This window comes from Dunckerocampus dactyliophorus, chromosome 2 (genome assembly GCF_027744805.1).
Source record: "Dunckerocampus dactyliophorus isolate RoL2022-P2 chromosome 2, RoL_Ddac_1.1, whole genome shotgun sequence".
Classification (NCBI taxonomy): Eukaryota; Metazoa; Chordata; class Actinopteri; order Syngnathiformes; family Syngnathidae; genus Dunckerocampus; species Dunckerocampus dactyliophorus.
Genome location: NC_072820.1, coordinates 18,689,617 through 18,708,546, shown reverse-complemented (window position 1 = coordinate 18,708,546; position 18,930 = coordinate 18,689,617). Strand labels below are relative to the sequence as shown.

General features: G+C 39.1%; 1 protein-coding gene across 1 annotated transcript in view; it reads right to left on the bottom strand.

The window, feature by feature from the left end:
- b4galt2 (UDP-Gal:betaGlcNAc beta 1,4- galactosyltransferase, polypeptide 2) overlaps positions 1 to 18,930 on the bottom strand; it is a 133,128-nt gene that overhangs the window by 9,230 nt on the left and 104,968 nt on the right. Inside the window, exons 6-7 of the mRNA XM_054769338.1 lie at positions 18,038 to 18,160; positions 11,777 to 11,881 (exon numbers count right to left, since the gene is read on the bottom strand). Of these exons, the coding sequence (XP_054625313.1) occupies positions 11,777 to 11,881; positions 18,038 to 18,160 (228 nt within the window). The remainder of the gene's footprint in view (positions 1 to 11,776; positions 11,882 to 18,037; positions 18,161 to 18,930) is intronic.

The following is an 18,930-nucleotide window of genomic DNA, read 5'->3' as shown; positions in this document are numbered from 1 at the left end:
TGTTGTACAATGTTGAGAAGCTAACTGCTGATGTTACACATTTCTGTATCGGTTGATATTGGCATCAGAAATTTAGAGTTGGATAATATCGGCTTTTTGACTTCATACATTTATAAATAAATTTGTACATTTTTGCTGCTGCTGTTAGGTTTTTTAAATTTTTCTTGTTAAATTATATTTTTAGAATGTGCCGTGAGCCAATAAAAAAACAGCCACGGGCCACAAATGGCCGCCGGGCTGCACTTTAGACACCTGATGTAAGGTAACCATCAGAGCCCTGAAAGGCACTGCTGAATACAATTCTTATCATTAAAACTACCAGTTAGAGTGACATTTTCATCAAGAGTATAGTAAAAAAACAAGTTTATTTTTGAACAAATTATTATTTAATTATTTTTTAACAACGGCTTCACAAATTTTTTTAATCCTTATAATTAAAAAAAAAAAACATTTGTCCAAACTTTGATTTTTTTTATTTATTTTTTTTTACTTACACATATCTTTTCAAAGTAAATGAGAAAAACTACTGAAATCAAGAAATGACTCATGGCAAAACAGAAATGCGGTAGTGGTTGATCTCACCGCCATATCGTGACTTTGGGAACAGTCACGTCAAGAATGATGTCTTCAATGAGGGTAAAAGCAACCTTAATGTTCAATTATCGTTTTCATTCATCATTTATATGTATTTGTACGCACTTGGAATTGTCAAACTATAATTGTAAAATTATAAAAATGAATTTTGTGTTAACATTTTTGGCTTTCTGGAACGGATTAATTGGACTTACATTATTTCTTATAGGAAAAATGTATTTGGTGAGCGCCTGCTTCCGCTAGAGTCTGACCTTCTGGAGCAAATTAATGATGCTAATAAGGTTCTACTGTATTTCATTCGAAAACAAGAGTGCTCCCTTTTATGGAGATAAAGTGTACTGCAGCTACAAATCTTCATAAAATCTTAATTTTTAAAAGAATGTGACAATTGAATATCTATCTACTCCAACGTAAGGGAGTTTAATTTAATCGATTATCATAGTGTGACCTGTGAACTGAAATATATTGGTTTTATGATTACATACACTAGCGGGCAAAAGTTTTGGAACGCTCCAATTTCTCTGGAGGAAAAAACAGATAAGATGGTCTGTTTCTCTTCCATTGTTAAAGGGAACCTAGTATACAAATTTTTGGGCCTTTGTATTGAGTTCTGGACTCCTATAGAGCAGCTACACATGATAACCCGTATAGAAAGCTTTCTAGATCTTCCAGACTCTGTACCTCTTTCTGTAGTGTTTCCTGCCTCCCGCCCAAACGGTCTGTGTAATTTACTCCACCCCTGGCCTTTCCTCCAGGTACGCCTCCCGCCAAGCCCACTCCGCTGTAAATGGTCACACTCCCAAGCGCTCCAGAGGACTTCCGGACAGCTGCCGAACCCCAACTCCAACAACACTGCCTGATGCTTGCCTCTTTACGCACACCCGAACAAAAATTTCTTGAGAGCCATACGCTAACATGGTAAACAGAGCAGAGCGAAGCAGAGCGGGAGGAGGGTAGGCCTACAGCATTTGCCCATATAAGGAAGTCCGGGGTTGCACTGAGGTCAAATGAACTCTGTGTTAAAAAAAACTCTGTAAAACACAGCGTGCAGAGCCGTCCAAAACTGCTTTCAGGGCTCACTTCCAAATGCGCAAACCTCATCATTTGTTCCATTTCAAGCTATTCATTGGACTTGAACGACTTGAATTTCAATAAATAACTGGAAAACTTGGGGTGCTCTAAAACTTTTGACCTGGAGTGTATAAACGTACCTAAAACCTAAAAAAGGGCGATCTTCCTGTGATGTTAATTTAAGATACCCCTCCTCAGTTCAGAAGAGCTAACGTTGCCTTGGCAACCAAGAAATTCTTTATCTTATTGCCTCATTTCCCTGCATGCCTTTCTTTAATTCCAAATATCTTGACAGAGGATTTAAAGTTCCCAAGGAGAAACATTTACAAAGCCACTTTCAGGATTTAAGAAAAAAAAAAGTAATTTTGATTGCTTGTGAAGTGAAGACTGCCAAAGAGATGTCTTGTTCTCCTGTTCACAACCTATTTAAGTCCCACTTCTCCTGAAAAACTATTCTCTAGGCTAAAACATATCCGGGGCGTTCTAATGAGCGTCCAGAAGGAGCAAAAAAAAAAAAGTTTGCTCCAATTAAAAGACACTATTTTCTGTCCCTCACTAGGCGATGAATAATGTATGGACCTCCAAATAAATGGCGTCCCTGTTGGTGGCGCGTCTTTGTGCAGGAAGCATGCGGTGCTGAGAGGAATCCAGCATGTTCATCCAGTCATTCAGTGGCTCATTTATTGATTTGGATGAAGACGAGCAGACGAGATGCTGCCATTTTCTAGCGGTGTTGTTTTGACAGGCAATTACAGAGGACACACACTTAAAACAATGATGGATGACATGCTTGTTTTACACATCATTAAGACTGTTTGTTTGCAAGATAAAACGTTTCATCAAATCCCGCAAGACACCAGCTCAGTGAGGATTGCATGATTCATTTATAAATTCTGGACATTTGTTTTGCTTTTTTGACATCATGCGAAACATCTTTTTAAGGTTTTACTTCTTCTGCTTTTTGCTTTACTGTGGCTAAATTCTTTTTACACTTTTTACACTTTTACATGTGATCGTCTCCTTTTGCCCTTATTAGGTGTGTGTTTTTTTTTACATCATCGCATACATGAGATGTCTTATTGTTATGCTGTTATTTATGTCTTACAGTGGTTAATTTCTAGGGATGTCTAGGGATGATAATCTCGGCTGACTGATGTTAATTGCCAATAATGGCATAAAAATGAGATCTCTTCTCATATTGGTATTGGCTTTTCTACCAGCAATGATATCAGTGATGACATGCTCCACACAGCAACAAGTATATATACTGTATGTTCAACTGAGGGTGTTTTTTTTTTTATAACTTTTTTTGCAACACAGATAGAAATATGTATATCTACAAGAGAGGAGATAAAGTGGCTTCTTGGAACTATAGCACTTCCAACAACGCACAATAAGGTGTGATATAGAACACAGCACTTACATTACGTATCCAAAACTGGAGTAGGCGGTTTTAATCTTCTTTTGGGGAGTCAAACTAGATACTAACTTTAGAGCCCTAATGATTCTGTCAGAGAAGAGGAGGCAACGTCGGTCATGGTGCTTTCAATATTGCCTGGCATGGGTTTGGGTGGTGGTGGGCTGTGTGTGTGTGGGGGGGCTCTTAGAGGAGAATAAACAGTGATAATCCACATTTAAGCAGCTTAATGTGAGGTGCTATACTCCTGGTGATTAATGTGTCTCCAAGGGCTCATCCCGCCATATTGGGCCTCATTCATCACACCAGCAAATAACTCATTTATACAGGAAGAGCTTTTATACTTCTGTCTGTAAAAGCACTTTATAAGCGGCGCTTGCCAAAAGCGCAACTTAAAACACCCCCTGGGCGGGCTCTATCTCCGTGAAGCCATTTTTATTTTATTAAAAACATTTCTTTTCCTGGGCACCTTTCACATTTTCTAATATGACAGCGAGACTGAAGGACACAGAGAAGGTTATTTCCTTTAAATATCTATAAACTCAAATTATGTTTCTACATCTGCAGTATAGATCACCATAATAAAATGGATTGCACTACTTGTCTGCAACCAGCAGAGGTGCTATTCTCATCTTTCTTGCTGGCTAAAGAAGCACAACAGGATGTCATTACATCTTCCTCGGGCAGTGCTTCTCAGGCCCTGTCCACACAGGAATGCAGTTTTTTTGGAGGGTTGAAAAAAAAAAGCCTTTTATGCTGCTGATTGCGGTACCGATCATCCAGGACTGAAATTGTCCGATATTGTCCGTTCAAATGGATTAGTTACGGTAATTTCTGGTGAATAAGCCGCACCCACTAAATTTAGAGAGAAAAACAGATTTGTACATATATAAGCCGCACCAGGCTATAAGCTGCAGGTGTCCACGTCATACAAAGGGATATTTAGTGCACGGAAATACATTACACAGAAAGAAAAAATGCTTTTTTTGTAAACAGTACATGCCAAACAGTGGTGCAATGCAGCTATTTAAATAGTGCTGAAGAGTGCATGTAACATAGATAACAGTAGCCTACCAGAAAAGTCATTCATCGCCATCCTCTTGGGAACTAAAACCACAAAGGTCTTCCTCTTCCGTGTCAGAATTGAAAAGTGTCATAATTCCTTTGTCACACACGTCGTCCGTAGTCCAGCCTTTGGACACTTGTTGATGACAGTGTTTTTTTGACACTGCTCAACGCTGTAAGGATCCAACGACAGACTTGTGCAAAAGTTGCTCTTCGCATGCAGTTGTCTGTTCTGTGTGTAGTTACCCTGTCTTCAAGCACGTTTTCTAGTTCAGGCCATCCGCTTGTGTTACCTCTGAAAGCATTTATTGTCTTTTCGCTTTGCATCAGCTTTTTGCATTGCCGTCTCCAACGTCTCACCGTACATTCATTGATGATAAGCTTACGTGAAGTAGCCATGTTTCCTTGTCTTCACAGCCAAATCGATTGTCTTTCACTTGAAGCAGCATCATATCCATTTCTTCGTGTGTTTTCTACGATGGAAGATTGTGACTACCGGGTTGTCACTGCGCATGTGGAGAATGTGTCTACATCCGGGCGAGCCTTTGTGATAAAGAGCGCATGTGCACAATGTGTCTACTGTATATTCTGGTACAGTACAGAACAACGAACAAGAACAAGAACAACGCGTCTAAGATGTGTCCAGACATGTCCAGTTCGTCTGAGTAAATATAGAGCCACAACAGTCCTGACTGGCTAAGGGGGAACCCGCCCATTGTTTTCTGCGTTCTGATTGGCTGTAGATCATTGTAAATCAACCTCCTTCGTGCAAGACTGCCTGTTTCCTGTTGTATGATTGCTAGCTGCTAGCAAACATACTTGCTGAATGAAGGCAGAAGTTATGCCACTATGGTGGCTATGGTTTAAGTTTGCATATGAATTTAATACCAAATTGAAAGGGAAAGTTTCACAGTCATGATAAAGCAGTATCCCAAGTACAAAAACACATTTATACAAAAATACATTGATAAAGCCTCATTTTCGGGGAGAATCCCCACTCACAATGACACCAATATAAATTAAATCTTCAAGATGAAACACTCTTAATGCCCCAAATAATCATCAAACGTACGTATTTGTTCATATGATGCACACAGAGCAATAAACTGCATGCTCTGTCTCCTTTCTGCTCCGTTCTCCTTGCGCTGTGAGGTGTTCAGGCACACTCGTAATTATGAGTGTTAATTCGTATTTGTTTTTCATTTTTATTCATGTACTCCCTATGACAATTGGTGTACCCCCAGGTGTACATGTACCCCACTTTGGGAACCTAGGATCTAGAGCTAAGGCACAGCTACAGGGTATGCTAAAGTTAGCAAGGTGTGTTTATTTGTAATTCCAAGTTTCCCCGCTGTGGGATAAATAAAGTACAAATACAAATATTTTAATTCAAAGACGAATCTGGAGACCAATGAGTACCGTAAAGCACCGTGTATAAACCACACTTTTTTTCCACTGGTAAGAAGCAAAAAATCGGGGTGCGGTTTATACACGATGACAGGTCTGTGACCAGACGCAGAAATTGACGAGAAGCCCATTTTAGAATAGCCGTCTGTGGGTCAGACAGTTGCTTTGACTTTAACGCCCTCTGCTGTACAGTTGCTGAAAATGCTTGTGTATGCAACTAACTTATCTGACGGCTGTCTGTATTTTCACACAGTGAAACCATCTCTATATACACTGAAGCTAACCTAAGCTTCCATTAAAACATTGCAGATGTAAAATACAATACAACGTTGGAGTTTATTCAAATTCACACTGAAGCAATGCAATAAAATAATAATAGAGAAAAAGAGAAGCAGTGAAAGATAAGATATCAAAACATCTCTGAAAATTGCAAATTTATTTATTTTTGATTTATTATTATTATTATTATTATTATTAATCTGTGCTTAGCCATAATATTAAAGATCTATTGCCGAAGTTCAGATTTCTCCTTTATTGTTCTTTTTGAAATTGCTTAGTACCTTTACGCATGTTGATTTGAGATGAAAGAGTTGGCAAGCATTTATGAACTAAAATTGTTTTTTTTTCCCCGCCGTGAGCCTGAAAATGGGGGTGCGGTTAATACACGGGTACGGTTTATACACGGTGCTTTTCGGTAATTGTTGCACTATACTGTACTATTGAGTATTCCCACAGTGGGGTATGCGTACCCCTAGGGCTACACAGATTGTCGTAGGGGGTATGTGAATAAAAATTAAAAACGGCTTGACTACATTAGCGCCGAACAGGACGGGACAGGAGCAGGATCAATAGACTGATCAGGGGAGCGAGCTCTGTCCTGAATGGTCCTCTGGACTCCGTGGAGGAAGTGGGGGAGAGAAGGATGTTGGCTAAGCTGACGTCCATCATGGACAACACCTCTCACCCGCTACATGACACTGTTGTTTCCCTTAGCAGCTCCTTCAGCAGCAGACTGTTACACCCACGGTGTAAGAAGGAGAGGTTCCGCAGGTCCTTCATACCGACCGCTGTCAGGCTCTACAGCACCTGCACCACCTGAACCATGTTGTAGTCAATATGCATTCTTTACACTGTACTCTTTACTTGCGTATCTTGCTTGCTGCTGTAACAAGTGAATTTCCCCGCTGTGGGATAAATAAAGTACAATACAATACAATACGAACTCTGAGATTTACATAATGCACTCAAACGCCTCATGTGAACAGCCACAGCTTAGGTAGTACAGTGCAGAAGAAGGTTGACAGCACGTTCACTGTTCTGTGTACGTTAGATGAACAGACAAGTAAGTTTGATGAGGATGTTGTGCATTAAAAGTCTTTAATCTTGGAGATTTTTCAAGATCATTTATAATGTGTGCTAAATGAGATCTGGTCTTCTGGTGCTGTGACTAATTAGTGTGTTTTCTGTGTTGTATGAGCCCGTCATTTGTTTGTTGACTGGATGCACTGACTATGTTAAAAAGCCCCCAATTTTGCAAGTGCAGGTAAATTTATGCTTTCTCGAAGAACCTCGTCCTTGTTCACAAATGTTAATGCTGTGCGTAAATGCACAGAGGTGAGGTTCAGTAATGTTAGCGCTGGGCTCCTGTGCATTTTTGCGGAGTGCGTAATCACAGGCTGTATGTGCTCATACGTCCATTTGGCTCAGTAATAAGCCTCGCATTTAATTAACTGATTAATTGATTTCTGTACTTTATGTGGCTTTGTTTTCATAATTATTTATAATTATTATATTTACGTGTAACATTGATTGCATTTTACTGATTATTTGCATGTTATTGCAGACCAAAACACAGCTAAGAAGATCACAGTTTACCACATCTCACCACAGCTACTTATAAATAAATCCGTCAAACAGAAGACAATCATACCCTTCTCAAACCCTCTCCATTTAAAATTAGTAGGCTATGTGTGCAGTTGAAAAATAGAACATGGGATGTTCTTATATCATGTCATAATATATCATATATTTAATAATATGTCAAAGATGTTGCATTTAGGGGTGTAACGATTCATCTACTACACCGATGTATTGATTTATATTCCTATGATTCAACTACATTGATCTGTGTTTGACAAGTTGTCATTCTGGATGACATATGTCGATCTAACATTGTTTCAAAGGTAATCATTCGATTGCATTGATACTAGGAAATAAAGCAATGGATTTAAGCACGGCAGGCTTTATTTGGATGTGTGTGTGTTTTTTACCATTTTTAATAATAAAGACGTTAAACATTACTCGATTCAGTGTGCCTATCTGTGACATCATTGACACGCGTCAGCAGACAAAAAAACATAGCATGGCGGATGGCATGGCGAGCAAGAAATAATTAAGCCACCGTTGCGGTCCAGTGTGTAAACACTTTGGCTTTTGGGGAGGGAGAAGGAGATGTTCTAAATAAGTTGCTCGCTGTTTGTAGGATATGCAAAGGTCAAGTAAAATACCACGGCAACACGACAAATCGCTCCAACCATCTATCTACCTAGGCGCCATGGGATTTCACACAACGCTGACCGTCCGCACCTCATGCAGTAGCAAGTAGCAGGTAAACCTACTGTTAATTCCACCTGAGGAGATGTTGGTTGCTCTTTATTTTTTATATTAATGTTGTATTTGTATTATTTTTATGTTGGGAAAAACAACAGCAGAAGTAGCAGGTAAACCTACTTTTGAAATGTTGGTTGCACTTACTGTACTTTTATTGAAAATTTATTGAGTTTTGAAAAAGAGCAGAAAAGTTTAACCTTCTGTTAATTTGACCTGAAGTGTCGGTTGCACTTTATTCAAATAAAATGTGAATGCATTCGCCATTAATTGTTGTTTAAATCCATAATTAATTTATACCTGATTCCCTTACAAAAAACAACTCACCTGCACTGTCCGGCATCCAGTATTTATTTCACAGTCACACTGGTTGAATTTTTGACTAAAAAGTTACTGAATTGATTTAAAGTTACTGAATCCTTTCGGATCATATCATTCTAAATGAACCAATATCGTCCATGAATCATGAATCAAATCGTTATTAAAATGAATTACTACACCCCTAGTTTCATTGTGTGGTTTATGTTTTTTAAGTGTGCAGGGGGTACATGGTTTCCAGTCAGATATCTGAGGGAGTATGCGACTATGAAAAGGTTGGGGACCACTGCACTATACTATATATCAGTGGTGCCCAAACCCCTTCAGACATTCGACCTGTAGCCATGTACCCGCTACTCCTGCACACTTAAAAAAACATAAAAGTTCTTATTTTAATTAACTTGAAATATTGAACAGAATTAATTGGTTAATTCATTTTATAGGAAATTCCGTGTCAAAAATGTGTTTTTTTTCATGGTCAGATTTTGATACAGTTTGACATGAGCACTGATAAATAGATAAGTAATCATCCTACATATCTTTTATTCCAGTCTGATGTTGACATCCTTCCATATGAATGGATTGAATTTGAGCATCACTTTTTGTGCACTCACAATGGCTATGGTTTAAGTCTGCATATCAATTTAACACCAAATCAAAGGGGAAAGATAAACAACTACGATAAAGCTGCATGTGAAGTACAGAAATACATACAACCAATGATAAAGCCTCATTTTCGGGGGAATCCCCACTCACAGTGACAGGTTTTCACCACTGCGCTGTGCGGGGATTGGAACACCACTATAAATGAAATCTTCAAGATTAAATAATGCACAAAATAAACTTATAAAAAATAAACTTACTTATTTGTTCATATGTCACCTTTATGCTCTGTCTCCTTTCTGCTCTGTTCTCCGAGGTGCGCTCACGTACCCCCATAACAATTGGTGTACGCGTTTAGAAACCTAGTCTACAGTATATATGAAAGAGCCCAGTGCTTTTTGGTGAGCACCACGAATGACAAATGATTCCCTCTACTTTACGATGACATTCTGCAATATGCAAGTGCATTATCCTATTATTGATTCAGCACGTCCTGCATGGATGTCAATGGCTCGCTGCATGAATCATTCAGCATCGCCAGCCATGACAGAAACACGCTGCCACGTATAGAAAAGACACTTCCCTGCCTCACTGCAGGACGGTCTGAAAAGTACTCAGCACTAAGATTTAGCAGTTTTGTTCCACTGCCGTGCTCCCACTTTATGTTCACGATTGTATTTTGGAGAAATTTGAGGCTTTCTAGAAACGCATGGTGGATATTATTACCTTTAGATACTATGAGGGAAACATGAATAATATAAAGCGTTATGGGAGTGGATATGGGACAAACTAAATGATGCATATTTGTGACGTCTTTGGGGTGTTGGGAGTGTGACTCATGATGTGTAGTACTTTAAAATGCTTCTGGATGGGGGCCCTGGTTATCCAACCTCAACAATAATTTAGTAGGAAATTGTACATAAAGTTAGTGACCTGCAACATGCATGTCTCTGCCAAAAAATGTGTTACTGTTTAGGCATATTGCGTCATAACATTAATGAACTAGAATTGCATTGCAATCACAGACCTCCACCAAGGCTCAACAACCCGTAACAGAAGCTCATTCTTATTACTCATGGAAAAAAATAGGACAAAAAACAAATCCTGGAACTGCTAATTAAGGCACATGATGATTCCATCTATCCAAGTTATGGAAATGAAATACTAATTAACTGTGATTAAAGTAACCCTCCCTGGTTGAAGTAAACAAATAAAATGTAAAAAATACATTGGATCCCTGCCTATTTGTGATTCAGCATTTGCAGCTCTGCATGTTAACAGATTTCTATTTATTTGTGGGAAAACACTCCCATTCATGTTTTTTTTCCCACAGAAAACCTGTCTTTTACCCCAAGTTAGTAATAATTTAAAATATGTGATAAAATAGCACAAAATGCACAGCATAATAATACACTATACATATAGATACTTGTGTTATATCAAATACAAAGCCTAGGTCACAACCGGACGTACAACGCGCGATTTTTGGTGTTCCCCAAATTGATGTTTTTTTTTTGTTCGTAGAGAACGTAGTTGTGGTCACCATGAAGGAGTAAGATCTCGATACACATGGAGGACTTACGAAATATCAGAATGTGCGTTTGCCACACTTATTCCGTATGTGGGGTGCAGGTGTGGCACATGAGACAAAGACATGACGCAAGTCCATCCATCCATAAATTTTCTATGCCGTTTGTCCTCGCTAGGGTCGTGGGAGTATGTTGGAGCCTATCCCAGCTCACTTCAGGCGAGAGGCGGGGTCCACCCTGGACTGGTCGTGATTCAATTGCAGGGCACACGTAGACGAACAACCATTCACACTCACATTGACACGACGCAAGTGCGATGTACAAAAAAAATGTACGTTATGCCCAAACCTGACACCAGCAAAACGTACAAAAGACGCACGTCGGCCATACGGAGGACGCACAAAGACGTACAAAGTGCATACGTTTGCCTTGCAACCTGAAAAAAAAACATAAGAACCCGTAGATTTTATTTGACATGACAAAGAACCTCTGTAGCCAGTCTAAGGCGTGAAAATCTTTTTTTTTTTTTTTTGAAAAAGCTCCAAAAGTTTTTTTGCACGAAGACCGGCCGTAAAAGCCTGTACGACCGGTTGTGACCTAGGCTTACCACAAGTTAATATATTATCACAAGCCATTACTGCAGTTATAACAGACAAGCTGTGTGGATCACGTTGACGTGGCATTGGAGGAACACCTGCATCATCTCCGACTGCTCGTTAGGACGACCCAGTGGCCTGCAGAACCACGTACCACCACATGCCCACTAGGCTAAAGGCTAGACCATGACTCCCATTCCATCTGTTCTTCTATCGATTGATTAGTGGTGAGTACCTATACATTGTACAATTTAAAATGTGTTAAGTATGTGAGACATATTGCAAGGCTTAAAACGTCAAAAATAGAAATTTTAATGAGTGCGTCCATTATGTGCAGGGGTCTCAGAATACCCACAAATAACTGAGATCTACTGTATAGTAAACAAATAAAATAAACAAGAAAATTGGCCAGTTTTGTACGAATTGAAATTCTTTTCGTAAGAAATTCTACGACAGGCCTCTTTATCACAGATAAAGAAAAGTGCTATGGGAGTCTATTATATCAGATGTAATAGTTGTAAAGAAAAATAAAAAGGCAGTAGGTGTAAATCTAAGAGAAATAAAGGTACCTTTGCGGGTTGGGCTCGTTGTGTTTGTCCCGCTCGTGCTTAATCATTCTGTAGCGACCGATGCGAACGTCCGGCCTGGACACCTTCATCCCATTTAGAGTGATCCTGCAAAACACACACAACCATTAGATGGCGTTATACAGAATAAAAAAAGCACAAGAAGCCATTGGATTGCCTTCTCCTTCACTCCATTGCTTTAATGCAATTAACTCCAGTGGTGGGAAGTGGAGAGGAGAGTTGGAGGAATTCCCGATGAATGCAATCAAATGTGCCCATGCAGACTGAGTTTTGGATGATTTATTACAGCAGTCTGGAGAGCAGGTTTGAGCAGCTTTTACACACATGCACGCACGCACGCACACACGCACGCACGCACGCACGCACGCACGCACGCACGCACGCACGCACGCAGAGTTTAGCATGCTGCAGTCCACCCTGTATCCCACGAGTAAAAAGATTGTCAAATGGGGTAAATTGCTCACATTAATTGTGACTGAGAAGACAACAGTGTCTTTGGAGGGGTCCACTCGAAGATTAGCTGTACTTAAAATGTCTTTTTGTTGCCAAAATGGGGACTGACCCAAATAGAATTGCCTTTTCTATCTACTTGAGTCAGTCAGACAGTTCCATTTGAATTAATCTGTTTTCTTGTCAAACTCACTCTGCATTACAATATCTCTTTATGGAGGTGTGTGAGTACCTCGAGAAAACAAGTAGTAAAAATATGACACAAATAGATCATGTGAAGGCGTCAATCCATTAACATAGACAAAAAATGTAAAGGGTGTAGTCACATACAAAATACAGTATGAAGATGTTTTCTTTCCATAGTACATATGCACATAATATAAAAGTGTTCTATTCACATTCACTCATGATGTAAACATGTCTGTCCATTCACACACTCACATAATGTAGACATGTCTGTCATTCACATGCATACAGTGGAACCCTGGTTAGTGTCATTACTCCGTCCTGACTCGAACCGAAATGGGCGCTACCCAAATTTTAACCACATTTTTGCTTTAATTTTCAAGTATAAAAATGACTAAATTAACTAAAATACAAATATAAGGCATCGAGAAGACTGTGAAGATATATAGTATTCTACACTGGTAACTAGCTGTCAGTAATGATACTATAATATTCGGTAAGAGTGCCAGACTTGATTGTTGGAACAACAGGTTTTTATTGCCTGGTTGAATTATTTCACAACAGGCACAACAACCCCAAATAAAAATTGAAACATGAGCCACTGTTGCGGCCGTACCCCACGCCAACTGAGGTTCCACTGTTTTATTTAAACGTGTGTCCATTCACATACAAAGATACATGTAACATTGCCTGTTCATTCACAGTCACAGGCTACTGCCTTGTGTTAGTTGCGACTGAGGGGATGCTGTGGAATGGAGAGCATTCCTATTAAACCACCCCTTCAATCGGACCGCTCTGACAAGGTTGTGGGGGCCGCTAGCCAAGTGTCATGTGACAGCAGCAGTAGGGACAGTTAGCGCCCGTGTGTGGCATATAAAACTGGCAGGACTAATGGTATGCTCAGGAAATGACCCAGCTGTGGTTCTTTCATTAAAACCACTACAAAAACTGTGGACTGTAAAATGGAAAGACTTTCTGTTGTGTAATTAAGTGAATTTAAAAAGAGAACATACAAGCACAACTAAGCACGACTTCTGCAGACTCTGCTATGCATGCACAAATCACTTTCTATCGTCATCGAGCATGTACTGGAGCTGCAAGCTCCTCCCTCACTCTCCTCCGTCCCAACTGAAAAAAAACCACCACAGCAAGTAGCTACAGCAGAGCAGCTTGTTTGTAGTTGTAATCATATTTGCTTTGCTTTTGATGGTGATAATGACTTTTTGCAAATGTTTCATCGCCATCATGGTCATCACGGACCATTTCATCATGAAGCCCCGCCTTCCACCGGAACCCACCACAGTCACAAAGTCCGGTAGGAAACACTATCACCTACAATGTGAAAGTTGTCCAATCTGTTCTAAACATTAAATATGAGAAATTGGACTATTTTTCAACAAAATGAAACCCTAAAATTTGAAAATGCATGTTTAAGAATCAAAGTCAACTTTACTACTAACCTTATGTATAGTTAAGCCTGATCTTTGACACTGAGCCACAGGCCCCTAACACTCATTACATGGAAAATAACTCATTTCTAAAGAGTGGGGAATTAAAGGAACCCCAGAGGGTTAAACAGGGGACGGGATTTCATGGGTGCCACACAGTCAGACTTACTTTGCAGGACAGTCTGCTAATCCACTCAGCTGGAGGACAAGTACAGTTTGTGGCCTTGAAATCCCATAAACACCTAGCTTGTATTTCAAAATAATAATTCTTAATACTATCCTGCTATCATGAATGCTGATCTGGACTATACAGTCAGGGGACACCTGCACAATCTAAAAGCTGCTTAGCAAAGTAATAATAAGTGATATTTCCAGGCAATCCATCCATGCAGCAGATGCTGAGGCAATTTGGTCAACACCAAAGGACTAAAGTGACCACATGACCAACCAATACTGTCATGGCTTAGTGTGGATAAAAAAAATCCCAAAACAAGATTTTACATTAAAAGGGTCAGAATGTGGTTCTCTCGCAGCTTGTCCAAAATGAGCTTTGAAGGGCACATTCCTTACCACTTACTCATTGAAAGGCTTTTAAAGCAGCCAGCCATGACAGACGAGAGTGGAAAGTGCTGGTGGAGTGTGAGCTTTTAATGTGAACCCACCCGTAACCTTCACACACTGTTACTGCAGCTTAGAGCAAGTTAGATTTATTGCTTTTTTTTTTTTATGTCACATCACGCAATGCAAATGACAAACTTTACTATGCACAATAGGGCACGGAGAAGGACAGTAAGAGGACATCCTGGTTTGTTGTATCATTGAGGGGTTAAACAACGATAAAAGGCACAGTTGCACCGATGATGTGGTGTTGGCTTGCCAAGTTTATTCGACAAATGGAACCTTTTACGTGTGCAGCTGACACTGAAACAACTTCTGTGTAAAATGCACTCTTTCAGCTGCCTTAAAGTTACCATATGTTGTCATTTTACCATGAAATGTAAATATTTGCACATAAACACCTCATGTAAACATATTCACACATAATGTGATATCTGTCCATTCACATACAAACATATTATAAATATGCATGCCTTTACACAATCACACTTTTGTAATTACGTCTGTCCATTCACATACATGTACGCACACACACACACACACGCAAACAAAGTAAACACGCCTGTCCCGTTACATGCATGCATTATGTTAACATGGCTGTCAACTCACGTACAAAATACAACAATGTATGTCCAATCACATGAACATAATGTAAAGATATCTATCCATTCACATACACACTTAATTTAAATACATCGATTCACATGTTCATAATATAATGATGTCTGTCACATAAAACGATGTTTTGATTCACAGCCACACATAATACAAGTAATATAACATGCACTCATTCTGCCAACATGTCTGTCCATTCACTTACATATACAGTATATAATGTAAACATGTGTCTATTTGAGTACAAGTTCATTTTTTATTTTAATTTAATTGCAGCTTGTTGCTCTTTGTTTAAGTATCACACTGTTAATGTATTTATTTGTTAGGTGTATTTATTAAAAGTTGGCTAACCCACTGTTCTTAAAACCTTATGGTTTCTTTATTCTAGTTGTTAGTAGTAGTTGCTGGTCTATGCTGGTCTTACCAGCATCCCTTGCTGGTATGCTGGTCCAACATACTATGTCTATGCTGGTTTTACCAGCATACTTTGTCATACAATGTCTATGTTGGTTTTAGCAGAATCCCATGCTGGTCTCCCATGCTGGTATGATGGACTAGCATGGGATGCTGGTATTCTGGTCCACCACACCAGCATACCAGCATGAAAACACAACGTATGCTGGTCTATAGTAGTTTTTCCAGCAGGGTATGTCTTCCGGAATGGCAACTTGCTGAACATAGATCGATGCAGTTGGATCATAGGAATATAAATTGATACATCGATGTAGTGGATGAATCGTTACACCCCTACTTAAAAATCAGCCATTATTACACCAATCAATATTGACGACCCATTGACCACCTACTTTACTGGTCTCAAATAGTGGTGGACCAGTCCGAACACTTGGTTTAAATACACTGGGTTCTCTACTTACCAACATCCGACTTGTGAACATTCGGGGATACGAATGCAAGCTGACTGGTCTATATTTTCATGTATTTTGTCGAAAATTGTGATATTTTGTCATTTGAATTTGTTCGAAAATGGCGCTCTACAGTGCTACCGTATCATCTACGAGGAGAAGAAAAGGAAGACCATACAAACTTCCATTGAAAGCTTCTTCAAACGTAGATCTGCTACTCCTGCACCGTCGTCACCAAGTGACTCGCCACCAATGCCTACACCTTCGTCTGCACCTTCGTCGCCAATTCCTTCCACCTCAGTAATTTCCCCTGAACTACCTCTTTTAGAAGAGTCTAACGACAACGACGATTTGTCCTTTTTTCAATTTCTCGTCCTCCTCCTCCACCACAACGACATATGCTCGACCACTCCTCTTCAAAGGTAAATAACATTTATCATTACGTATTATTATATCATTTTTATTATTATTGTTTTTTAAAATTAATTATCCTCGTTTAATATTACTACTGTACATATAGTACCTACATAATTGGTAAATTACCTTTTGTTTGACTTACGAACAAATCGACTTGCGAACGGTCGTCTGGAACAAATTGTGTTCGTAAGTTGGGAACCTAGTGTACTTGGTTTAATATACTGTGTATATATAAAATTGAATCAAACATAAACACACACGTATAGAGGTCATATTTTGAGATTAGCACTACTAACCAGGAAGTGTTGTTTAGAGAACTGAATTGAAGCTAACTTGAAGTGCAGAAGGCTGCATGTGAGCAATTGAGAGTTTGATCGTCAGAAAGCCCAGAAAGCTGATAATGTTTGGCTTTGGGCGTTCCCACGGTGTTCGGCCGTCAGTGAACGCACCACCGTAGTGTGCTGTTACGCCAGTTGAAACTCACTGTTTATGACTTCTCCGCCGCTGTACAGGCAGATGTACTTTTCCTCTTCTTCCTTGTTTCCCCAAGTTAATGCTGTGCGTGATTGCATAAAGGTGACGTTTTAATTCTGTTGTCAGAGCTGTGTGAGTGCTATTGTACATATTTTGTGCAGTGCAACGCTTGTATTTATTAATGCTAACATTAGCATTCAAGCTAATTCACCTCTCAAAGTCACCCATCAAATACATGGGGGTGGTGGGCGGGATCAATGATCTGATTGGTTGATTGGTTGAACTGTGCCATGTCTGGTGCTATTGTACACATTTTGTGCAGTGCAACTCTTGCGTTCATTAATGCTAACGTTACCATTCAAGCTAACTGTATGGCGATCTATTATATTAATTAGCATAATTAATATAAGGCTTAATTTCCTGATTGAATTCTGTATTTGATGTGCTTTTGTCTAACCATTATGTTTATGTGTAATATTAGTTACATGAATTTACTGACGGCAATTTACTATTTATTCTGTGTATTTTTTGTATTCTTTCTATGTTGTTACAGTACCACAGCATACAGCCTTATAAAAAGCACAGTTTACCAGCGCTTGTTGACACTGATTGAAATAAATCCATCAAACAGAGTACAACTTGCCGAGTTCTTTGACTTGAACTCACATTTATACCTTTGAGCGCTCCAAACAGTGCATCTTGCAGACATCTCACCATGCCGATTACCTCTCCGTTTTATTGATTTTAATCATATTCCTGCACGTCACCTCATGGAAAAAAAGGGGAATTAGATCTGCCGCAAAATACCTCCAGGGAAATCTGGAGCGTCTACTGGCCTAGTGGAGCTAGCATGTGATAAAAAAAATATAAGTTATACACAGTCACAAATAATGTTCTCTTTTGAAACACTACATGCACGAGTTGACCAAATGTTTATTCTATTAAGCCTTGCGTTCATTTAGAAGTCAGACAACCAATATATCAGCTAATATAAAATATCAACAACCATCTGCCAAGACAGTAAATGCGATTGAAAGCAGCCTTAAATCATCTTGCAGTCCTGCTGTCAAGTAAATATTCTTCTAATATCATGAGGCATCTGGAATCAGTCATGAAAAACATTGACTGAGACATTAATTAGAGGGAATCAGGCACCATTTTTGGTCACATACCTGTTGTAAATGTCATCGTCCTCCCCTCCCCAACCCCAGTACTCATTGGGGAAACCATTGATCTTCAGGAACTGTTTTTTACTGAGGCCTGACACTCCTCCGAAGTAGCCTGCATAGGGCAGCCTGCAACAGAGGACACGTGAAAATGAGCAAGTCGACATATTGATGTGCACTCACTAGATACAACATTAGGTACACCTGCACAACATTATTGAGACGAATGGAAGCAGAACCATTATAATAAAGAAAAGCTTGAAAAAAGCATGTTACAGTGGTATGTTATAACAAATATGACGCTGGTTCGGAATGTTGAAAACAATTAGTAAGTGTTGTGTACCACAAGAATTATCGAGAGTACCCTATTTCAATGAAGGTTCTACAGAGGGTTCACGAATTAAATAACAAAAATGGAGGTATCACTTAAATTAAAAAAGTAACAATTTACAACTATTTTTTAAATATTATAACAAAAAAAAATAGTGAATAAAAAAAGTTAAAATATAATAATTAGAAAATAATTATTCAGCTTAAAGGCTTGTGTTGTAATGCAGTGTTGCCCAACCTTTACTGAGCTCAGGCACAGAATTTACAATATAAACATCTCACGTCACACCATCCAACACAAATGTCACAAAAAGTATAAATGTTGCGGTGTATGAATGGTAAGTGCATACACATGTTGATAACGTACCTTCTGCCATCTAGTGGAAGAGCATTTACTTTAATTGCTAGGCTTGTCACTATACTACGTTGATGATATAGATGAACAAAAACACATAATTTGCAGTAAATAAATATTAATTTTGGGACCAAATAAGTGTAAATAGATAATTTCCCGCTGCACAGCAGATGTTCTCTCATGGCAAACTAACATGCTTCGGCACAGTGGTTAG